The following is a 25,642-nucleotide window of genomic DNA, read 5'->3' on the forward strand; positions in this document are numbered from 1 at the left end:
TCTCCAGAGTTCAGTGTTGGTGCTGTAATTGGGGGTAATGGTAGTAGCTTGTATAGAAAGTCACCACCAGGGGCCAACAAAGAAAAGCAGGCTACTTTTGACCTGCCGGTGAAAATATATCCTTACGGGTTATTTATGCTTTTCTTTTTCTTTTTTTCTTCAGTGTCCCATGCCAACAAATGAAGTCTTGGAAATGTTTTCCATTGCTGGGGGGGGGGGGGAGGAATCTCATTCACGTTTTTGACTTTCACAAAGTAGGAACTAATTAATCATTTTAAAATGCATTTTACATAAAAAAAATTTTTTAGCTAAACAAAATCTTGGTATTTTGAGAGCATTTGAAATGTGAAACTTAAAATAATTGGGAAATTCCTTTAGATTGAATTAAATGGAATAGTGCAGAAGATTCTGGGTTTCAGCTGAGGCCTGACTGTGTGAAGTTTGCACATTCTCCTGGAGTCTGTGTGAGCTCCCGCAGTCTAAACACGCATGTCACATCCACCATAGGGGTGGCTATGACATGCACATCTTACCTATGACTACTGGGACAGGGTCGGGTTGGATGGAAGTTAAATAATGTTGTAATTGTTTGATATCAGATTTATCAAAATATCACCCCCCCCCCCCCCCACCCCACCCCCCCAAAAAAGAATCTAAATTCAATAACTTATAACAAATTTACAAATTTTAATGTGCCTGCCTCTTTCCACAAATACATAGTCCCATACTAATGAAGTATCTACATTAAAGCGCAGGACCTATCGGTGACGTAACGAAGCTAGTAAAATGTTGTGTGGTTCCAACGGTAGCTACGTTTAATTTTACTGAGCGTTATAATAACAGCGTGTCACACAACCTTTGTTTACAGTTTGCAAACTTAAGGAGTTAGGGAATGGCAGGCAGTGGATCAAACCACTGTGAGGTACATATGGGGGAGTCCGCCTTTAAAGAAACTTACACCCCCACCACCACTTCTGAAATACCTGAAATGGGAACCGCTTGTTTAGTAGCTGAAATAACAAATAATTAATGAAGCAAAAAAAACAAAAAACAAATTGATTGAAATTGAAATGATTAGCTTATTTCTGAAAAGTTTAAGTTAGGTTTCTCAAAATTTCGACTTGCTAAAATAACGCCGATTTTTTTTTTAGGGTAAACTAGCAACATGTTAATTTTTCAAGTTTTTCTTTAGAGAAGATGTGTTGTGTGAAGTGTCTAAAGCAGGGGTCGGCAACCCGAGGCACACGTGCCACAGTTGACACCCGAAGGGTGGACTGGCCATCGGGCATACCGGGCATTTGGTCTGTGGCCTGATGATTTTTATTTATTTATTTTTTGTAACCGTATAAACAATGAAAGTGGTGGATTGGCCAGATGCTGGTCGGTGTGTAAAAAACTAACTCAGTTGTTTGGTGGTGGCTATGGCGGAGCTTCCACAGATTCAGTAACATTAATAAGTGGTGGAGGCCAGCAGGTGGATGAGAGAAAGGGGAGGCAAGAGGAGAGACCCGAGGCGGCCCCGGTCCGAGTGTCAGGTGAACTGAACTTCAGGTAAGAAGTTATGACCTGCAGTCTATCTGGGTCAGATATAAACCAAGTTTAGGTGGAGTTTATTTTCGTTATGCTGACTTTTTACAGTCAGTTACAATAACTCGTACTGCCTGAGCTAGCATGACAGAGTTTCTATACAGCTGGGTTTGTGCTTTGATGTTACTGATAGTGAACTTTATTTTATTCATAAGGTTAGTAGAGTTGCCAACCGTCAGTAAATTACGTGTTTGGTGTTGAGCTGAGAAGGGACACAGTTTGTCCCGTACTTCAGCTAGAATGGAAAAAGACACAAAGCTGGATTTATTCTGTTACTCCGCACAGCTGCCTCTTCTTCTCTCATTCTCTCCCCTCTCTCTGCTGTTGCTACTTCAATCATGAAACTGATCAATGATCAGCTGATCGGCTTTTCTCTCTTGTTTGTTTATCGCCTACTTTGCGCCAAAAAGAGGAAACCGCCGGATGTCGCGCTAAACAACAGCAGCACGTTTAAGTTTGATCAGGTGTTGTTAGAATTTAGCTGATGTTTGCTGGAGCCACAGCTGTAAAACCTGCTGGTCATGATGTCGGTTTGGTTATCTGGTGAGAGGGAAACATGAAGATGAAACCAGGAGATGTCCTTACTGGATCATCAGAGCTGAACAGGTGATGGAGAAACAGGTTTACCTTTTAGGTGACATGAATGAGTTGAAGGGTTGGGTTGAATATTAACAAACATGCCATATTGGCCCAGTTTATTTCTCTTATCATTGTTGTGAGGAGACCATAAATAGCATTTGTATTTTCTGTTGTACAGTTCATTTGCTGTCATGGAGTTCTTGTTATGGATAAAAAGTGTATTTTTTTGTTTCAAAACAGCTGATAACTATTCGCTGATAGCTGCCAACATCTGCAAACAAATATAATTCTATAAAGTGGTTCTATATATTGCGTAACTGTTCATATAGAGCGTTATTAAATTTATTGCTAAAGCAATCATATGGCACACTGACTTCTGAGGAAATTTTAAATGGCACTCGTCATCAGAAAGGTTGCCTACCCCTGGTTTAAAGTATTCATAGTGTAAATACAAAAAACAAAAACAAATAAATCATAGGCAGCTAAATAACAAAAGGTTTGAATTAAAGATAGTGTTACAGGTGTGCAGATTGATCCAAATGTTGACAGTATCGATACCAACTTTGGTTTTAAACATGAACTATGAAAAATGTCTTTACCGTTTTTTGTTGACTGTCATGTCTATTTTATTTAAATAACACGCTAAAAACAGAAGCTGAGCCAGAGTTTAGAGACAGGCACTTTTACACTCCAGGTCTCCCCCCGAAAAAAGAAGAAAAAAACACGTTTCAAAATACACCAAAAACTGAAACGTGGTTTTTTTGTGTTAACTAATTATTTTTATAGGTATATATCACCACTGGTGATTTTGTGGTCATTAAAACGTGTTCAGGGTTTACAAATTAATGATGAATCATGACACACAGATCTCCCCTACATAAGCTGCCTTTATAGGTTAAAAGTATCAGCAACACTGATCCTGGCTTTACTTACACGTAAATAAGAATAACACAGCGCCAAACGCGGGGAGGTTTAATGTTGCATAAATACATGTTACGCTCCACCTGTGCTCACGCCTAATTAAACATACCCACTTATACCCAGCTCCTCACCTAGCCCACCTTCAGCGCTGTTTTCCGCCTTGTGATTGCACCAGTGCTCACACGCTAGCGCGCGCGATGAGGGTGAGCGGCACGTGCATGCGCCCGTTCCACCTGGCCCAATCACGTACGAGGAAGCTGAGAGCAGCGCTACAGTCTGCCGCCGCTGCCGTGGAGCCTCGCATTGACCCGCAGCTCGGCCAGCAGCTCACCTGACAGGGCTGACAGCCCGAGAAGACCACGCAAGATTTTCTCCTCTGAAAAGTATCTTTCGCTAACACCAACGGCGTCGGAGCCCTGTCGTCCGTCCGGTGAGTCAAGCGGGACGGTAACCGCCGCATCATCACGCTCTGTGTGTGTATATGTTATGTGTTTGTGAATGTGCGGTGTGTAACTCAGGTGTGGAGAGTCGTTGCACCGTGAGGAAGCATTTTAGTGAGGCGATGAGCGTTTAACCTTCCTGCTCCTTTGTGGGGGTTTTCTCTGAGGTGACAGTCGAGGTGTTCTGCAATGCAGTCCACGTCCAAAATTACATCATTTTGGTGATTTGGTGTAGTTCAAGCCCTGAATCTGTTGCTTTGCTGTGCATAAACGTCATGACTGTGTATCTCATTATTTCTCTGTAGGACTTGACAGCATCAGTTTAAAATAAATAAATAAATAAAAAATACTTAGAAATGCTTGCTACATTACATTTCATTTTTCCTCCTTAAAGAAAAGTAGTTAAAGTTCTCCATTTAAACTATTTGAAAAGTTTCTTTATACAAGAGTGTAAAATACTCATGATTTTTAATTAAAATCAGGAAGTAACCTATCACAAAATTAAAATGTAAACAAATATGATTAGTGTGTAGTGCTCCTTTGGGGCTTTTGCATTTCCTGAAACTTTGTGCCAAAGTACAAATATATTGATTATAGCTTATATGCATATAGAATGTGTTACTACTGGAGTAAAAACAAGTGTTTCACCAGCACAAGCTAATCCAACATGTAAGTCAGTGCTGGTTTTGTTTCAGCCCCTGCTTTCCTTGGCTTTTGTACACTGCTATCCATGCCCAGATGAGTTAGTGGAGTCCATTCAAGTGCTGGGAACAATACCCTTCAGAGGGGGGAGGGGGGGGGGGTGTCTCCTTGGGTCAGGTCAAGGGGGGGGTGGGTCGCCCCCCGGGTTGCTGTGGAGGCAGAGAGTAACATGGAAAACTCAATGCTCTGACGTCAGCCCGAGGAGGAAGATATTTAAGGGGGTTTGATTTATTTGTGTGGGAGCAGGAGAGGGGGCTGAATAGTTGGTGGCAACTCGGGTCCCAAACATGCCCAAATCTGTCAGCTGTGAGCTGTCTAATACAGGAAAAGAGCTCAAAATGAAATTAAAGGCAAGGAAGAGTGCCACGCCTTTCACAGTGCGCCTCTAAGTGTTCAGAGTGGGTAATGTCAGCCGTATGCATGTGTACCTGTGGGTAGTCTTTCCCAGGTATTAAAATGTATCCTAATGAAGCCAGCTCAAGTGTCTTGGTGCCCCTGGGTAAACACTTTCCTCACTGCCGTGTAAACATGTTTGCATTCCCTTCATGTTAAAACCTACTGTTGTCTCTATGGTGACCTGAACACCTGCTTTATTCTCACTCAGGATGTGTTGGTTAAGGCCTAGTTTCCTCCAAAATCATACACAAAATAATGTGATTAATGCTTAAGCTTCTGTGGCAGTCAGTGAAGCCAAGCGGTGCAGCGAGATTTGCTTAAAGCCGATCTTGGCACAAGCCTCATATTGCTGAAGCAACAACTGGAGCCCAGAGCCAGAGAAGATAGACAGGCGGTTGCCTGCTGCAGGCCAGACACTGAACACCTGTTAACAAAAGAACAAACGCGAGATGAATAAAGCTCTTCTCGCTTTTTTTTTTTTTTTTTTTTTTTTTTTTTTTTTTTATAAATCTGCAGCCTCACAGACGGTGTATCCCGTGCCATCTCATCCCTCCATTAGTGTCACTATCCCGCCTGAGTAGGTTTTGGTTTCACCTGGGTTTCTCTTCCCTCTGTATTTTTTATTAGGTTAGATTCGGGGCTTGTTTTGTGATAGGATGTGTATTGTTGTTCTGGAAAATTCCCTCTGAAGAAGCTTTGGCCATGCTTTGTCATCATTAAGGCTTTATTTTCTAGTAAAAATACAAATCCTACAAAGTACTACAGAACTAAAATACTGTGGTGTACATGGTGTTTTCTGAGCCTTCAGGGATGACATAAGCACGATCAGCATGATACAGTAAAGGCAGTGAGTTTGTGTTATATTTAACAAAACAACACCCATTTTTCTGTTAGCTCTGACCAGCTGACAAACTGTCTGTTCTGTTTGTAAAGAAATCATTGCATCTACATTGCCATTTATTGCAAAACTAACAGAAAAACAGAAATTAAATACTTGCATGCAGACTGCAGCCAGAACCTCACAGATTTGAAGCAGAAATTCCTTCATAAATACTGACGTGGTTGCTGCAGGGCTGGGGTTTAACTGCAAGATGACTTTGGAGCTTGGTTTTATATTGGAATAAAAGCAGAATACAACCAACAACTAAGTTCCCTGATGCAAAGAGACATGTTGCAGGCAAGTTGCCCTCATTAGCAACTTGTCTGCATTTATAAATTAGACTGCACTTATTTGCAAATCTTCACCTATCTGTTTAAGAGTGACTGCAACTGTTTGGAGACGGGTTGCCTCGCACTTGACGACCTGTGCAATCGCCCTGTGATCGGAAGGGATTGCACAAGGAGGCTGCTGTCCTTTTTTTTACTATAGTGAGTCAATGTGGAGAAAGGCTCGGGTATAGTGAAATATCTCAGTGGTGTCATGCCAGTCCTATTAATTATAACCAGAGATATTGTAAAGCAATGACATGAAAGTCATATTGAAATACAAAGTAGACTTTTGTAATGCCAAAGTTGCTCCCTCAGACCCAATCATCAACTTATAACTGGTGAACAAGGACTCGCATCATCCAAGCCAACATGGCAGCTGAAGTTCATGACAGTTTCAGTTATTGTAGCAAAGATCTTTTTCTCGGGTATCACTGTCCATCGTGTGAATGAGCACAGCATTTGTTCAGTGCCCTGGTGCGATGGGGACAGATGCTGATTTTGTGTGTAACATTAATGAATCTGTAATCGTATAGAATAAATATAAAATTGAGAGAACAGCTTTTTTGAGCCTCGTTTTTAAATCAGATTTGGCTTGTGAGTCAATATGTGCTGTTTTACAGATTGTTTTACAGTAGTCACCAAGACTTTTAGTCATTCATATAGATGATGGTATGGTGTAAGTTGCACAAATTAACCGTGGAGATGGCTGCTTTTTTTTTTTTTTTTTTAGTTTAACTTTTTGTCCACTCACTAAATTGCCTGAAGATGAAATTTAGCTCAAGAAAACATCTATTACCCAAGTAGATCTTTTTAAAAAGCCTTTGTACAAATAGCACAAATACTTAATCCAAAATATCAACAGTGCTGCAAATTAATCACTGAGTCCATTATTAATTTCAGCAGTAGTAGAAATGGTGCTAAGTTTGAGTCTGATGTGTCGAACGCTCTGGTACACATACTAAATGAGGTGTTGGTCCAAACATGTTCTGCTTGGCTGGTTATTAAGAGGATTGGCACAGATTTTTGTTTGTTTGTTTGAGATTTAGCACTGGTATTACTGCTGGTTATATGATTAAATGAATTCCCTCCGGAGTTGCAGGTTAGCTGACAGGTGTGGTACCACCAGTTCCACAGCCAGGATACTCATTCATATTGGTCTTAACTGAAGCCTGCTTAAACAGTAATTGACAGAGGCACCTCGCGTGCTCTGCAACTGGCAGCTTTAATCTTTAAAATCTGAAAACCTCGTTTCAGTGGCAGGCTGCTATTAGCAGATTTGTGCTAAGCTAGGGGGATATGTTGTGTTTTGGGCTGCTGTAGGTGTTTGGTACACAGTGAAGGGAAGACAGTTACAAGGTTAATTTGAGGTTTGGCATCCAAAGTTAAGATATATTTATACTAGGCTGTTGTCTTCAGCCACGAAGTGATTTGGAGTTGATGTAAGCTGTAATATAATTCGTGACGCTGTTGGCAATCCTTGTGTTTCACCCATTTACAGCTTTAAAGTGCAAAATCATTTCTCCTAGCTGTCACCAGGCTAGCGCTGTTTCTCAGTGCAGCAGAGACAATGAAAACAAAGGCTTTAAACATGCAGGGAGGCTTTTCTATTGTTGTCCATGACTGATCTGTTTGAGATAGATTTGTCAATAATTACAAAGAAGATTATTTTGGCTGCTGGCAAAGGAAATGAAGCCGGATTGAAAAACACATTCACTGACTAAGTAGTTTTTAGAAGACAAAAATAAAACAGAGTCCCTCTTACAAATCAAACATTTCATTCATGATTCCTAAAAAACAAATGGTCAGTACACTTCTTTTCCTCAGTGCCAGGCTCAAACTATTTCACCACCATGATTTAATAATGTGTCTTAACTTTAATATTACATTTGCCTGTTTTTGGTCAACTCACTGTTACTGTTATTTGATAGATTAAACAGGCAGCTGCTTTATTATAAGTCGGATAGCCAGTGTTGAAGTACAAAAGTCTTGAAGACCCGTGTTTCTGTCAGTTTTGCTTTCAAGGAGTCAGACTTCCTTTTAATTTCTTTTATAGAAAGGTCTTTAGCAACAGCTCTCCACGCTTTGTGAAGTTTTCCTTTGGACATTGACAGCTTTTTCACCAATTTTCAGTCCAGTCCTTAAATGTGACATTTTCATAGGAATGTTTTTTTGTGGCTATTAAGCCACTTAACACTGACCTATGAATCATTCAAGCATGAAAAAGGCTCCAAACCGAAGGGATTGACAAGTGTTGTGTTTACACATAGTAGACAAAGAATAGTTTAGGCACTTTGTTTCTAGCAGCCTTTCACAAAAACACAAAAATGTATCATCAGATTTAGATCCACCATGTAATACTGTGTGAGAAGCATCAACTTTTTCAGCTTTCAGCATGACAATGGTAAATGGACTGATTATTATTTAGCAGAGTACTCGAAGCCCTCTATACAACATGCCACATTCACCCATTCACACAAGCACTTTCTTCTAAGCTTTTAGTGCTTCCTAGCTAACATTCATACACAGTCATACTCCGATGGATGTATCGGAGAGCAATTTGGGGTTAGTATCTTGCCCAAGGAAACTTGACATGCAGACTGGAAGAGCCAGGTATTGAACCACTAACCTTCCGATAAGTAGATAACCTGCTCCACCTCCTGAGCTACAGCTCATCCCAAATACACTGCCAACACAGTAAACACATACCTGGATATAAAACACACACAGTGGAACGCCATCAGTCATGGGTTGGCTTCCTCACAATTACTGAAGCAGTGAACATATTGACAGAGAACAGAACAAAAGGCAGGCAACATCCAACTAAGAGCTTCAGAAGTCTTTCAAGAAGCCTGGAGAACTTTTCCTGAAAACTACTTAAAGAAATCTTTTGTTTATTTTCTGGATGTAGCATTTGTGTAAAAGTCTGTGTTGCTTTTCAAACCATTTGTTTGTTGTGATCACCATTTGATGCTCACTTTTGTTCCTGGGAGAAGAGAGGCACTGAAGGTTTGTTTGTTTTAAGGTTAGGTTCTGACATTTGTCATAAAAACATGTACAACATGAAAAAAAAGTTGTGTGGAGTGAGTTTGGTATTTCAGTTGTCACCATGTCACAGGTAGTATTTGGACCACAGGCCTTATAAAAGATGGACAAAGCTACTGAGATGTCACCTTTTGGTTTCTGAAATCCTGTTTTGAGCGTTTTCACCATCACTGCCTTGGTTTCAGAAGAACAGATGTGATGAGGAGGGGTGTGTCTGACTGCGTAACTGCATGCTCATTGATACCTTGGATAGTCTGTTTTTTGGAAACCTAGTATGACAGAGATTTGTAAAATAATTCTTAACATTTTATTCAGTATTGAGCCCATAAGCTCACACACTTGGCCAAGAAAGAACACCACTTTTGTCATAATTTGTTTTTTTTAGTTATATAAAATTTAACCTAAATGTTTAAAACTAATAAAATCTTCAAGTTTAGTGCCTGTTTTATCTTTAACTCTTATGATTAAAACAAAAATATGAAAATTGATTATTTAACGTCTTCAAGAAACAACTTCTTTGCATTGCTGCTGTTGTAGGATAGCGGCTGTAGTGCTAAGGAATTGCAACTTATTGGCACATTGTCTTAGTTTTCTTTAAAGCTAGAAGTAACTTTTGTGTGTTAGACCTCTGCAGTGTGCTTATGTGAAAAAAATTACATTTCACTATATTTAGTATCAATTTTTCATTTGACACAGATTGTCAAATGTTTAAAAACACTGGTAAAAAAAAACTGCTTTCAAGTGCATTTCCCCCATCTTTAACATACAGCGTATTAGTGAAAAGCTCTGTGAAATTACAAGAGCCATTTTTCCTAGAAAAAGGAGCTCATTCATTGATGTGAGCTTGCAGCTTCTTTATATGACTCATTAAACTTAACTGTGTAGCAGCAAAGCACAATGTCATAACTCTTGAAGTGATCATTAATCAGAACTTTATGTGCTACAAATAGCTCACTAAGTGTTTTGTGCTTTCCTGACTGTATTTAATAACTCAGAAACCCACAAAGCTGTTGTTTCAGGTTCATTCACACTGATAGCACTTGCTAACTACAACCAATTCATTGTCCCTGTAGGTGTGCCCTTTGTAAGAATGAGCTGTTGCTGGTTTTGGAACGGTTACAGAAAGACAGAAGATGAACATTACAATGACCTGTAACCAACAGCTTTTCTTGGTGCTCAAATGTGAGTAGAGACAGGATGGAAAAAAAAAGGATGTTTACTAGTGGCGATATTGCATCAATACAATGACTTTAAATATGAATATTTTATAAAATTAAATATATATTTATCTGAGAATACTATGAATAAGAGGGCTCACCTCAGCTAATAGCAGGCAACCTTTCTGCAAACAGCTGTCTTGCTGTATTATCAGAAACAGATTCAATGTAATTGCCAACTTGACTCCATTCAATTGCAAGCTGATATCAGACTTACTGTCTTACTGCAACATTTATGGCAGGTTTTAGTGAAATCGTTGATGCGCTTGACAATTTCATTTTGCAGCAAAAAATATCTGACTGAGATAATTTTATGTTATTAGATAAAATACATATTGAAATTTTTAACTTTAATGTGACAAATCGTAATTTGCATTCCTGCAATACACAGCATATTGCAGAATGTTAAAAATTGCAGTGATATTACACCATGAGTCAATTGTATGCCAGCTTTGTGTCACGTTTATGGGAGCATCCAGGGCGTTTCCTTTAAGGATTAAACCAACACTGAGGATTGAGCAGGTGTTTTTCATCGGTTTAGAAGACTGAGGTTCACTGTGGGCTTAAGAAACATTCTCCCCATTCCCTGCTTCTTCACGTCAGTAAAGTTGCATATCTAGAGATAAAATGGCAACATAAGCTTACTGGTGAACAGCAGTAGGTTAATATTCTGACCTGAAGCAGATTCACTTGCACTGGTACAAGTTCAGCAGTGTTGTGGGTTTAGCCTCACATGGCATGAGGTGCCACGCGGTACCTTGGCCTAACTACTCTCTAGACAAATTGAACTGTGAAATAATCTCCTCCAAACCGCTTGTTTCAGATTTGAGAGGAAAGTGCTGTGTTCTGTTTGAGCTATGTTAATCCACTGTACAGACTCTGTAACACGTTGTTGTTTGTTTCAGGCACCAATACATCACCCAACTTATTCACATCAGTTTTGGGGTGATTATTTCTTTTAACTGATTTAATAATGGTTGATTAATAAGACTAAATGCTTGTAAATGAATTAAATAGCATTTCAGTTCTGTACATGTTGCTTCTTTTGTTATTAATATGTCACTAAAGCATTAGTTTACCCAGGTGAGCTGACTCTGGGTCAGCATCTTTGAGATGCTCAGGACAGCAGCAGCTAGACTGGAAGAGAACTTACTTTATTCATGGTGGTATAAATAATTCACTCAGTCAGATTCTGAGGCTTACTTAGAAAATGTAGACGTTGAGGTACAAGCAGGCAATCTGTGAAAATATTTGATAAATCCAGGATTTCCTGAATAATAGGTTCCTTGTTCAGTGTATGCCAGTTAGTTTATTCTGGTGACATGGGAGGTGGTTCATTTGTGTGTTATGCAACCAGGCACGAGGTCACAAAGGTCTGGCTATTCATCCGATATTTCATATTTTATCTTTACAACAAACTTCAAGAAGAGCAATTAATATAAAGACAAGACACACTGCACAGTTTATTTGATATGCCACCCTTTTGTTTGAGGATGAGACCGGTGGCTTCATGTGATTTATGAGACGGAGCAGGTTTTTTTATTTTTTTTATTGCTTGACTACATCACTGATGCTGCTGCAGTCAGTCACCTTCAAAATCCAGAGCTGCGGTCGCTTGGCTGTTTCTGTTCTAAACGGTGTCTTTTCATATTGTCTGTGTGTGAAACGAGAAGTTTTGACAGCTCTTTTGTGCTTGGTATCCGAGCAATAGTTGCCTCGTCACTGTGTGTTTGTGCAAGCTATGTTCCTGTGTGCTGTTGCTACAGCATGCTTAACTCCCACTCTGGTCTGTGTCCTCCTTATTGCAAGCGACGCATGGAAATGAGAGCGATAAGCCAGCATCGTGAGTTTCAAAATAAACACAATGTCCTTTTCAGCTACAAGATAAAAACAGATGCTTGCTATAGAAGCACGCAGAACAAGCACTGAATTCAATGTGTGTATATTTGTTTATATTAATTGCTGTTTTGCTATTGAAAATTAATTAATAATTTACCTCCAGGGACCAAAAAGAGGCTGAGACGTTGTAGAGCAAAGAAGTGTGGCAGAGACAACTACGAAGCTTCAAGCTAGCATTATCATAGCTTTGCCCAGTTTGATGGCAAGAGAAGGGTCATGTTTAGGGTTTTTTTTATGCAATTTGTTTCTCACCAGAGGAAAGAAAGGATTACTTTTTACATGAGACTGGAGTTAACATGCAGTGCAGTTTCCTGTGCCTGAAAAGAGGCCAGACTGCTCACGGAGGTAGAAAGCACTCGGAGAGATCAGTAAACATTAAGATAAAGTAAAGCTGCTATTTTTGTTTTATTCAAATTCAGTGTCTTTTGATCTTGGCCTGTTGATTAAAGTATGCACATTCTGTACCTTTTATTTTGTCATTTTATAGACTGGACAGAATAATGATAGTAATTGCTACTGAAATCCCATCACTGGCAGCCCATCACCACTGCTGTTTGGTGAAGTTAGGATCCAGATAGTCGGAAACAAAGAGGTCCGACGGCATCGCCCTACTGCGCTCTGCATAAGCCAGCTTCTGCTAACGAGCGTTCCCATGGAAATGATGACGAAGCAGAATTGACCAAATCCCATGTGAATGCGCCTCTGTGCCCCTACGGTGTGAGTAAAAGACTTGCGCTCTGCAGGGCCGCGCTCACCCTCAGGAAATTGAACTTGAAGCTAGCAACAGGGGATCATTATAGCATGCGGTGGCTCCTTGACCTTCACTGTCACTCATTTGAGAGTTTGAGTGGATTGTGTTTGTTTTGTACTTGGTGGCACCCTGGAAACTTGGTGACAGTTACCTCCAATTAGAATCCTTACAGGATAAAAGGGAGAAAAAATGCTTTGCATGGAGTTATGTAAGGCTGAAACACACAAATGGCAAATGCACAACAGACAAAAGAGCCCATTACTGCATGAATTTATGCAGTAATGGGCTTTCAGCTGAAACAGCTTAAAGAAGCTGCACAGCATGGTGTAGCTAATTATCATTAGATGTAATTCATTCTTCAGCACATGTCAAAGATGGGAGGCACCTCAAATTTAAATTAATTTCTGTCAGTTTTTTGGTTTGGATAAAGAGGTTGCCTGTCCTGTGCACGCATCCTTAAGTCTCCATTAGCTGCCAAGCACAAAGGCTTAGAGACCAGTTAGTGACAACTTGCTGTAGTGAAACTGAAGAGTTTGACATGAACAGGAAACAAAGAATATTCGCCTTCAAAGTAAAAGTTTTGCCTTTTTTGAAATCTGTTGATTGCAGTAGTATGACCTGACTTTTATTTTGGAGGATGGTGTACCATCCTCAAAAGCATCCATTCGCCAGCCCCTGACTGGTTGGTGAATGGATGTTGGCTGTCCCAAAGGGACAATACACATTTTCCTCTAATGACCAGAGGTTGCCAGGGAGATCACCAACTCGTCTCTATACCTGTGTGACTGAAGGCTTACTGGTCTACTCCACAGTTTGTTGTTGGAGGAACAGAGGGAGTGAGGAGTAGCTTTTAAAGATGATATATAAATGCATTTCACACTTGACTTATGCTTCACTCTTTTGGTAAACTTTAGGGAGAGAACTGTATAACTTCATGATATCATCTGGTGTTTTGTTGTTTGTGAGCTCAGTCTTTGGGTCAAGCCTAGTTAAGTTTCTGTGTTTCTTTATTCCCTGATTTTTGCTTTCACCTCTCACTGAGTGTCCCCAAAGGCATAAAAGACACAACTTGTTTTTCTGTTCAACTCTCTTCTCAGTGTAAAAGTTTAGTAAGTCTAGAGGGGATTTTTTTTTCTCCTGAGTTCTCTTATCTCACGTTAAAGTTTGTTTTTGGTTTTTTTGTGTCTTCAGTTCATAAACTTGTTATCTGTTATTTCACCTCATAGAAGAAAACACAAGAAAATTCCAATTTGGAGAGTTTTTGCTCAAAAGATATGCAGACTAGTCAGGTTCGGACAACCGGTAGAGTTGGTACAGATGCTTCTGTGGTTCTCATTGGATCAGTAGCAGTGATATATTTTGGGAGGCGAAGGATCTACAGCCTTCTGCTGTAGAAGACAGGCGAACTGCTCATAACAACGTGACTGTTGTCAGCTTGGTTTGTGTTAGAGGTGGATGGTCAGTTAGTCATAGAGGGTGTGGTGTTTGCTGTCACCAATGAAGAGTGATTGGAGCGAGATTGCCCCCGGGTCGACAGCAGGTGGATGTTTTAGATGAAGCTCGTGGCAGCAGGTGGATGTGTTGAGCCTGGCAACCGCCCGTCTGATTTCATTCCCTCAGGCCTTCCCAGTGTCGTGTTACTGACTGATGTTTTTCCTCCTCTGTGAATCACGTTAGACAGATGACATTGGTTACTGCCCTATTGTTGGTGGTTTTTCCTCATGCAGTGTGAAATTTAATTAAATGAATGTGAAATGCCACAAACCAGTCACTGACACTGGGTCATTCGCTTTAGAGACACAGAACTAATGTACATTAAACCTGAAACAAAGCTGACAGGAACGTTTGGACTCAGTTTTAGAGGAATGGTTTGGCGCATGGAGTTATCACACACATGACTGGAACCAATGAAAAACTGCTAGTTTGGCTTTTAGGTGAAAAAAGTCCACCTTTATTAAAACTTTTTAAACTTTAATTCATTTAAATAATTAAGCACAAAAAGCCCGTCCATATAGAAGGCTCATCATCTCTGGCTTTATATTTTATATATTTAGAATCTATTAGACACACGGTTAGTGCCAGCAGAAGATTCATCTTTTTTAATAACTTAGACTTTTTTTTATGTGAAAAGCATCTCCCGAGCTTCTTTGTCAGCATCACTTTATGTCTCATTTGTCTAGTCCATAAAGACACCATAATGTGATACAGTGGTGTTGCAGGGATTAAGTAAACAATCTGTAAAGTGTCAGTTGTGAAATAACAGATGTTTGTTGTCTTTATGGTGTTTTCAAGTTTTTATAGCTTACAGTTTATAGCTTGAGTAAACGGTTTCCTAGCTACACTGCTGCCAGGTGTATAGTAATACTCATAAGTGTCTTATAGCTTTAGTCAGAGCTCACTGTTAACCTGTGAACCTGAGCTCTGATCTTTAAATTTGTTGTGACTGACCTACACTCACAAATCACTTTGCTACGTACACCTAGCAAGTATCAGGTTGGATCTCTTTATGCTTTTAGAAGTTGAATCATGGCATAGATTTAACAAGTTGCTGCAAACATTCCACAGAGATTTTGGTTGACATGATAGCATCACGCAGTTGTTGCAGATTTCCACCACATCCCTAAGGTGCTCTGATCAAGATGTGGTGATTATAGAGGCCGTTTGAGTACAGTGAACTCGTTTTCATGTTCAAGAATCAGTTTGAGTTAAACTGAGCTTTGTGATATGGTTTATTATTCAGCTGGAAGCAGCCATTAGAAGAAGGGTACGCTGTGGTCATAAAGAGATGAACATGATGAGCAACAAGACTCAGGTAGGCTGTGGTGTTTTAAATGATGACCAGTTGGTATTTATGAGCCCAAGGTGGGCCAAAAAATATCCCCCATCACCTTCAGCCTGAACTGTTCATACAGTGTAGGTTGGATCAATGTTTTCATGTGTTTATGACCTTGGCATGAATGTTGGAGCAGAAATAAAGACTCTTCAAACCAGACCATTATGTGTAAATCCATGGTTTAAACTCCAGCAGGTTGTCTTGACACTGGCTGAGTGATGAGCGTGTATTAAAGAAGGTTTTGGTGTTCCACGGTCTGGATTTTGAACACGTGATGGTTTACAATGAATCTTGATCATTCTGCAGTCCCGTTTCTAGCATCAAGCTAATGATGCCTAGCTGGAGCCCTGTTATTAACAGACATGCAAGCTATTGATCTTCTCATCTAATGTTTCACAAGAAAGAAATCAAGTGCTTCTTTAAAGCTGATATGACAGCGAACACTGTAAACAGATCCTAAAGCAGCACATGTTAGCAGTAGCCATTTCTCCTCACCGCAGACTGTGGGGAGTTGGTGTGAGGTCAGATGTTCTCACCATCTGATGAATTAAAGATGACTGATGGTGTGGTCCAGTTCTGAGGACAGGGCACCTGAACGTGCAAGCCAATGTTGGCAACATGAAGCTATTAGTGACGCAGGCTTTATTAATTAGTTATAACCTCATCAGTATCATGTTGACAAGGCTGCGAACCAATGGCAGACTACCATTTAAGATGTTACGATTGTGTAAGAGGCAAAGCGTTAATTCTAGAAACCAGCAGAAGGAGACCACATGGACCGTTATCGATACCAGAAATTTGTTATCACAGCAGTTCATTTTCTCTGAAACCACATTATTTTCTTCAAAGTGCTGGAAACAATGTACCCTCCCCCTCATGGCCACCATACATCTTGTTCATCTGCTGTTTTCTGTCAGATCCTCTGTTCAACTACCCTTTTATAAAGAGGAGTATCAGATCACTGTAGCCACGTCAGCTCCAGCACTGAGTGATGTGTTCTCCTGAAACTTAACACAGTTTCCCTCCAACTGAGAGCTGCAGTGAGCGCTGCCATTCAGTTAATAAAAGCAAGAGGAGGAAACTCAAGCACTTCCCTTCCTTCTGGCCTAAGTAGTGGTTCTTAGTGTCCACAAATTATCATTTGATCACTCATTTCAGAGAGTGTTCAATGAGGATGATTTTCTAAAGTGTTCATGAGCGAGACGTATAAAGAATTTAATGTTTCACAAATATCTGTGCTATATTCAAAAGCACAGCTTGTGTGTGTGTGTGGTGGTAAGCAGTTGTGTTTTTAATAATTCATTTATTAATAAATAAATGTATAATGTATAACCGTTACAGCTCGAAAGGCTGCAAGGCAAGGAGGAACACAACACCAGTTTACTTTTAAATGAACATCATTTATTAACAAAATGGTGCAGCCAGTAAGAAGTCCAGTGTGAGGGAGCTGAGCCCATATACCTCACAGGAGTCTCTCACAGACATTGGCTGTGATGGTGACATTAACTCTGTAAAACAATGTAAATTCTAAAACTTCATAGGAGATGACTAATACTCTACTTCCAGAGATGCAGCGTCAACAAACTTAAAATGTCCTTACTGCTGTGCACCAGCCAGTGCAGAATGTCCTACAGAAATTTAAGGTGAGATAAAGAAATATTGCATCCTCTCATTTAACATTATCAATCCACTGTCGCCATACAGCGAGGCTTTTATTAAACACAGGCTCTCCTGCAAATGTGACAGATTGTCATTTTAATGATGACAAAGTCTAATTTGTCTTTAAGACAAAGAAACTGGCAGAAAATGTAGGACTGATGGAAGGTTTACAAGCCAAGGTTTTTTTCTAAAAAAAATACTTAATGTGAAAACTGTTTTCCGAGATTAGCTTGCAGAGTTGTCTGACAAAATCCACTTTTAACCATTTGTTTCTCAGACTTAGACGAACTCTTACTGGATTTTTAAAATGAACTGTATTTTCATGTTGAATAAAATGAAACACAAATAACTATTTAAATACATGTTCAGGTGTGACTTCAACCGTCACTTTTGGGATACAGTGCATATCGGTATTGTCTTGGTGGCTGCATAGATGAGGGCTGTTTTAAAAAAAAAAAAAAAAAGAAATTGTGTAACAGAACCTAAGGGGTGTGTGTCATGTCTGTAGTCATTATACACCCCACAGCTTGACTTCAAAGCCCTTCAAAAATGGAAAAGAACAGGATTTGCAGTTTCCTTCACTGGGTCCCCCTCGTCTTTGTTCTGTCGTGCCCTTGTTTAATTTCCTCAAATTCCAGATAGTCGATGACGATGATATGCATGGGTACCGCTGTATAATCCTGTCCTGTGTCATTTGTGTTGCTCTTGTAGCTCCATGGCCATCATTTCCCCCTGCCCACTACCTCTGGGAGGTGTCTTTCAAAGGCCCCACTTAGGGCGATGGATGACCAGCTGAGTGACGGTGATGAATCAATGGATGCAGCCTGTTCATAGTGACTAGATTAGGAGACACCAACCAGCGCTGCAGCGAGCTGATGTTCTCTGGAAATTCAGGAGATACAGATCACATATTTGTTTAGTTTGTGTCAGCACAGAGACTGTATGCTGACTGCTCAACCTTGCGATGCTTGTTATGAGTTGTACATCCACAACAAATGAGCCAGAGAGCTGTAGCAGCGAGGGGAGCAGCTGCACCACTTCCTCCATCACTACCTCAGACCCTTCTTCTATGTCTGGGCACGGTCAACCCACCTTGCTTTCTGACACCACCCAGAATGAAGTGCCGCCCCCTCCTCCCCTCCCGCCCCCACCTCCTGGGGCACCGCCGCCCCCTCCGCCCCTGGCAAACACATCATCCAACCACAATGGGAGGAAAAAGCGCCGGGTCCGCAGCTTCTACTGGAAGCCTATCCCAGAGGAGAAGGTGCGCGGGAAGCCGAACATCTGGACGCTGGCGGTGCGGCAGCAGCAGTACCAGATCGATGTTCGCTCGGTGGAGGAGCTGTTTGGGCAGCAGGAGGATGCGGGGACGGGCCTCCGTGGGTCAGCAGCATCAACTGCAACATCAACTCGCGTATCCCGATCACGCTCCTTTAAGGAGACCAAGAAAGACGAGGTGAGTGACTGTCATGAAGGTTTAAGACGGGCGCTTAAAATACTGAACTTCTGACAATTAATGGTGAGTTTAGACTGCAGACATTAAGGTGGTGATTAAGGTTCAGGCATGAATTAACTAGATTTGATTTTTCTATTGAATGAGTTGTTAAATTATTGCAAGTATGAACTCCATCCACTCCCAGTGTCTCCAACCATGTCCAATACTGGTTAACTTAACATAGACAGTTGCAGCATGCTTTAAACACCATCTTTAGTTCAAACCACAAAAGTGCCCAGTTGCTATTTAAAAGTAGTAATTGGGCCTCAGGGTCATTTTTTAAAAATGTATGTGCTGCACAGTCACGTGTTTTCTGTGCGAGTCGTACAAGCTTCTGAAGGAGGTTTGAACCTCACGTAGAGACAACCAACAACACCCAGGAGTGGGTGTGTTTGTTTGGCTGTATTTTAACTAGAGCTTCAACAGAGTTTTATCGTAGTGTCTTGTGTTTTTTTTCTTTCCTCAGGTCAACATCCTTGACTCAAAGAGGGGGATGAACGTGGGCATTTTCCTCAAGCAGTTTAAGAAGTAAGTTTCCCAACTGTTACCATTGATTATATTGACGTATATTGATTTGAAATCTGTGTTTTTGTAAGTTCACCAAAAGGCTTCAGTTAAGAATGAGGAAAAAAGATTTGTGCTCACTTTTTCAGTTTTGTCTTATTTTACAATATTGTATTATTCAGTAAAAAAAAAAAAAAAAGAAGCAAACGCTAGATTTTTGGAAATATTTATGGGTGTTTTCTTGTTTGTTTGTTTTTGTGCCTCTTGAACACTAAAGAGACCCTACAATGACAATGGCCAGCAGTGGCCCCCAGATCATTTAAGTTTGAGACCCCTGAGCCACAGAATAAACCAGTGTATGAATGCAAAGTTAAAATCTGACTTTTAATCTGAAGTGCTTTGAATGGTCAGTAAGACATGAAAAGTACAAACCCATTTCTGAAATTTGTTGGGAAGTTATGTAAATAAGTGTAAAAACAAAACAAACCATTGCAATGACTGAACATGCAACATTTTAAGACATATCGTGCTTCCATTTGCTCACACACACACACACTGAAACTTTGAGCATCACTTTAGTGGCAGTGGTGACGTAGTTTTCGTAAAACCTTTCTTGCTCTGTGTTACAGCCAGTGTTTAATTTTGTCAAGTACAGAGCTACTTAAGTTAGAGGATTAAATGACCATCATTAGAAGAGCAGTGAGGTTTACCATAACCAAAGAGTTTACTGTGACCAACCAACAAAAAATCCCACGAACGGTTGTTTGACTTTAACTAAATTAGAGATTGTTTTTTATTTTCCCTCGTGGCTTTTCCAAGCACGCCTCTCATCAGCTCTTCATGCTGTTGCTAAGGACAGTTCAGATCAGATGCTATCATTATCATGGACACGTTCTCATTTTCAATCAATCAGTTTAACTTTCATAACTAAGGAAAGGGTCCAAATCTGTGCCAGGTAGTCTAATAAGCCTTCTTAGGCATCCATTGTTCTAAATTATTTGGTTCGGGAAGTTTCAAAGTGAGTTTGACCAGACTCAGGATTGAGTTGCATAACTTGTCTAGAATAGAGAGCAAAAAGTGTGTTAGGTATCTGTTTGCCTGAAGGTCTATTTGCATGGCTCTCCACAGGATTTTAATGACATTTGACTGCGAGCCATTGCACTGAGTCAAGACAGAGTAGGAGCAGTGACCTCATTACAGTCAGCGTTTACTTTTGTTTTTGTTGCTTTTTATTTTAAGGAGTATGCATTAATCTTCTGCTGCAATGCATTTGAGCCAATTATGTCATAAGCTGCACTTTACGCAGCACTTTACTATAAAACGTAATAAAGTATTCTGACTGTGATTGATTAGAAATTGTCTTTTTGTTGAAAATACCACCAAGTGGTTCCCCCCTTGTTTAAAAAAAATAAAGGGGGGGGGGGGTGTTCCAACTTCAGTATATTCGCACTCAGTCATCAGCCTACCTGCACAGGTCTACACCACAGAACTGGAAATGAAATTCCCATCGTTGATCGGGAGGGAAAATGTGTACCCTTCCTGGTGTTGGAACAATGAACCAGCTGTTTTTCCTCTCATGGCTATTAAAGGGTTTGTGGGAATTTCCACAAACAGTCTAATATTATCTTTGTGAAAAACAAATAGATAAATAAATGTCTCATTTTTTTTATATTGCACTGAAAAGTTCTTTATAGGCTTCAACGAGGCTTTGAACTTTTGCCGGGTTCGTTACTTAAAAAAAAAAAAAATCCTATCTTTGTCTCCCCGCCTGATTCGGGGTCTCCACAGCATCTCACCCCACCCCTAACATCCTCCCCTATCACACCAGCATCCATCAGTCTCCTCTGTGTTCTTCGTCTGTTCCTCCTACCTGGCAGCTCCATCTTCAACACCCTTTGTCCAGTATATCCCCTTTCCATCGTCTGCACATGTCCAAACCATGTCGGCCTCGTCGCTCAAACTTGTCGTCAAACCGCTCAACCTGAATAATCACGTGGAGCAAATAATTCCTTTTTCCGCGTTCTCATCCTAACATTGCAAGAAATTCAGAAAATAAAACCTGGTAATTTAACCTAATAAAATAAATTACCATATCACGAGTTAAATAAACATGTATTGCATACCTTTTGAAGGCTGGCGTTTGTTAAAGTGTTTGAATCACATCTAAGTGTCAGCTTACCTAATATTGTCTTTTTAGTCATTTTAAAGCCTCAAACATGAAAGTAGACCAGTTGTGCCCTAAAGGGTTTGTGAAAACAGATTTCTCTTTTATTTATATTGCTAATAAGAAAGCCAGGCAGAGACGCCTAATGCTCTCTGCAAAAGCTGTGTTTTGTGCCTTTGTAAACAGAGGAGGGCAGGCATTAAAGGAAGCACCTGTGCAATTTATCTCTGAACTTTACAGAAACAAACTGTCTTTCAGGTCCAACCGCTCCATTGTCGAAGACATACGAAAAGGAGAAGGAAAGATTTATGGAGCGGAGCTGCTCAAAGACCTGCTGAAGCTCCTGCCCGACGCAGAGGAGGTCCGTGTTTGTGTACTTGCCTGTGATTTTTAGCCAAGCATGAATAGCATTAAGCTTTTGAATCACAGAGCACAGCTAATGATAAAAGGCAGTTTACGTGGATTGAAAGCGCCCTGCTGAGCTTCCTGTTCCTCTTTATTTTCTCTGCAGATTAAGAAGCTGCAGGCATTCAAAGGAGATCCAGACAAGCTGACACTGGTCGATTCCTTTATGTACCTCTTGATCCAGGTGCCACGGTGAGTTGGTTTCAGTGGGCATGTATATAATCCAGTTTCCATTAAAAAGGAATGTCAAGTCAGCAGTTTGACAGTCAGTGGAAGATAAAGACTCAAAACTGAGTGCAGAGTTTCATGATTTTGTGCCGACTCTCCAAAGAGTTTACGGCTGCTCTCTGACTTGTATTTAATCTATCAAGTGTTCATTTTCAATAATATTAATACGACTGGGGAATGTGCACATTTGTCAGCTTTGTAAAAAAGGATATAATGCTTGATTTCATTTTATCTCCTTCCTTTGGATGATAAAACAGCCCATCCACACGTATAAAGGGTCTTATTACATAATATTTTCAGTTCATTCAACTGAAAGCATGTTTCCATCTTTTCTGAACGGGGACTGAGTAACTTCCTTTGAATTTCCTTTTTGTCCAGCAGCACTGTGTGATAGCGCATTAAAATGGTATTAGTGTCATTCAGAGGATGCAGTCCCTGCAGGGATTATTATGGAGAACTAATGCAGACTGATTGGGCTGAAATGGAGCATTTGTCCAGTGAAATTAGTCAGAAGTCGTTTTTGGTTCGTGCTATAATTGAAATGATGATTAGAAAATATTATGAGGATGTTAAGGTGCTAAAAGTCGTCAAGTTTTACTGCCACTCAGCAGCAAGATGGAGTGTTAAGGTACTCTCCAGGGGGAAGCAGGAGGCATTTCTCTCAGCCTGCTGCATTATAATAACAATTTGTCTTTTCTTAAGGATCTCAGTGTTGAGCAAGAGAGTCGAATCTTTTCTCAGATTTAAACTCTGAACTCCGTCTCTGACAGGTTCGAGGTTCGGATTGAGGCCATGGTCCTCCAGGAAGAGTTCCTCCCTTGTTGTGCTGCGATGGGCCATGAGATTGATGTCGTCCGTGTTGTGACTAAACGTAATAATAACACACTTGCTCTAACACATTTGCACACACACAGAAAGCAGGACGATCTCATTTTGACGTGAGGACACTCATGACCAAAAAAAAAGCAGTTTCATTGAAATGTAACTTAAGAGTCGAGCAGCTCTATACATATTAGTTACTCACAGTGTTGGATTATTATAAAAAATGAATAAATAAAAAATAACTTTATATAGTCACCACAGTGTGACCTGTTAGGCCATGGACTACCATTTGAAAAACCTGAGTTTGGCTAGTTTGGTCATTTCGCTTGTTTTTTATTTATTTTTGTAAGCCAGCTGTACTCTGTTAAATGTATTGCTAGCTTGGGTAGCATCGTGCTATAATCTATCATTTACTGTAATGTTAAAAGGCATGCTAACCTTCACTAGCAGCATCCTTCCATACAGTTAGAGGTGAGTTCCAACCTCACATGTGAACACGATGAAGAAATGCCGCTGTGCTTTCTCAGACCTTTCAGTCAAAGTTAAACAAGCTGTGGCTGCGTTTATACACGCAATGTTTTATTGTGAATAACATATGAGGTTTTTTGTAATTTGCAATTCATCAGTGTCCCAACTTTTCTGGAGGAATTTTGTTCATGTTTAAAAAAACAAAAAAAACACCCTCTCTACAGATGTCATAAAGAGGGAGAAGTTCTTGTACCATGAACATGTTTATTTCAGCTTTGAACGTGGATATTTTAACATACCGTAGGACTCTTTGGGGATGTTTCCAGCCTCAAGTGGCCACTTGAGGAACTGCAGTTTTGACACTTAAAATTTCAGTGGTGGAGGTTGCTGCAAGTCTCGCACTGACCACATTATGTAGTATTTATCATGTTTTTTTTACTTATTATCACTGAGACAAAGCTCAGCTGATGGAAACAGTATTTGTTTTGTATGGGTTATATAACAACGTGCTGGATCTTGTGACCTGATGGTAGCACTTAATAGGAGATCACTGTGATCCAAACGGTTATTACAGTTTATCTCATGAATGTGCACACTAATATTATATCTTTTCTTTTTTTTCTTCTGGAGCTAAAGCTGACATGTACTGTTGAATTTGTGATTTACTGTAAAATCACCATATTGATAAACTGATCTGGAAACCTTTTTAATTATATTTTCAGCCATTGGTTGAACCAGGTTGCCATTTTAGCTGAGTCACACTGTCTTGCGTCTTTGTGCTGTATTGGATTTTTTCTTAAGACCCTCCTCTACAGTACTGTGACCTTTTCACTGCATTGCAGGGCAATCACTTAAACACTGTGTGGAATAATTACCTGGAACTTTTATGACAAAATTTAATTAAAACTTTTCAATGTGCTAACATTTACCCTTTTACTTTAAAGTGGTAATTTTAGGTTTATGACTGAATCACACAAGGACACATTACTGCTGATAGATTTCCTGTATGGTAGTGATAAATGAAAACGAGATGGTTTGTCATACATCTTCTCTGGAGTCTCTAATTGAGTTTATATTGATATCTCCTTAAAGAGCTGATGAGCTGTGAGGAGCTTCATGCTATCCTGCATCTGGTGCTGCAGGCAGGAAACATTATGAACGCGGTAAGAGCTTCTCAGGTTACGTTCGCATACGCGAACACATCTCTGCTGCCTCTGAACACGCAAGATGTTTCGATTCAGTCCTGATTTATTTTTTATTTTTTGTATTTTTCCAGATAAATAAATAATAAAACCTTTTGTCAGTATTTGTTGGAAACCAAAACAAAATCACTGCTCAGAGAAGAAAGCTGTACTGTGGTCTCTCGCTATAACGCGGTTCACCTTTCGCAGTCTCGCTGTTTCGCAGAATTTTTTTGGTGCAATTTTGCATGCTTTTTTTTTTTTTTCTCACAGCGCATTGTGTTCTGCATCCTGATTGGCTGTAGACCATTGTCAGGCAATCTCGTGCCATGCCTCCTGTACAGTACAGAATGCGTTCAGCTTGTCAAATTTACATAAATCTTCGATCACTAGCAGTGTGACTCTGAAGTGCTGCACTGTATGTTTGTACGTTTTCTCCCCAACAAACAATTCATTCTATACTGGACCTGTTTTTCTACGAAGGTTTGAACTTGTTTAAACAAGAGAGAAAAGTGTTAATGTTCATGTTTGTCTGAGAAAAGTGTCTAAAGTGTGTAGTGAGGGGTTTTACAGCCTTAAAATATCTATAATAATTAAAAAAAAATAAAGTTGGCTACTTCGCAGATTTTACCTATCGCGGGTTATTTTTGGAACGTCACACCTGCGTTAAACGAGGGACCACTGTATCACTCGGGCAGAGTCTTATTGTTTCACATTATTTCCAGCTGTGATTCTATGATATTGTTCATTTCTCTGTGTAAAATATCCTTCTGTTCTCAGGGTGGCTATGCAGGGAACGCTGTGGGATTCAAGCTGTCATCCCTCCTTTCACTGGCTGACACCAAAGCCAACAAGCCGGGGATGAACCTGCTGCATTTTGTGGCCATGGTCAGTGACGCTGTAGTAGAGTACACACAAAACACCTGTAGACACTGCAGATGTTTGTAATGTGGATTCAGTCCTGGTTTCAGAACCACTTGAGCATGGAATTACATTACCGCTTACACTCACTGGCCACTTTAGTAGGTACAGCTGTTCGACCGTTCGCACAGGTCAGCAAATGACGTGGCAGCAATTCATTGCATTTAGGCATATAGACACGGTCACGTGTTGAGTGCGGGTTCACAGAGAAGGGTGTGC

General features: G+C 40.2%; 1 protein-coding gene across 1 annotated transcript in view; it reads left to right on the top strand.

Moving 5' to 3' along the window:
- Positions 1-3,345: 3,345 nt before the first annotated feature.
- Positions 3,346-25,642, top strand: part of fhdc1 (FH2 domain containing 1) — a 31,448-nt gene continuing 9,151 nt past the window's right edge. The window contains exons 1-8 of the mRNA XM_080880149.1: positions 3,346-3,517; positions 17,947-18,691; positions 19,197-19,258; positions 21,657-21,759; positions 21,910-21,995; positions 22,802-22,902; positions 24,414-24,484; positions 25,283-25,390. Coding sequence (XP_080736275.1) covers positions 18,200-18,691; positions 19,197-19,258; positions 21,657-21,759; positions 21,910-21,995; positions 22,802-22,902; positions 24,414-24,484; positions 25,283-25,390 — 1,023 coding nt within the window. The 5' untranslated portion in view covers positions 3,346-3,517; positions 17,947-18,199. The remainder of the gene's footprint in view (positions 3,518-17,946; positions 18,692-19,196; positions 19,259-21,656; positions 21,760-21,909; positions 21,996-22,801; positions 22,903-24,413; positions 24,485-25,282; positions 25,391-25,642) is intronic.

The sequence above is a fragment of the Rhamphochromis sp. 'chilingali' genome, assembly GCF_963969265.1.
Source record: "Rhamphochromis sp. 'chilingali' genome assembly, chromosome: 4".
Lineage (NCBI taxonomy): Eukaryota > Metazoa > Chordata > Actinopteri > Cichliformes > Cichlidae > Rhamphochromis > Rhamphochromis sp. 'chilingali'.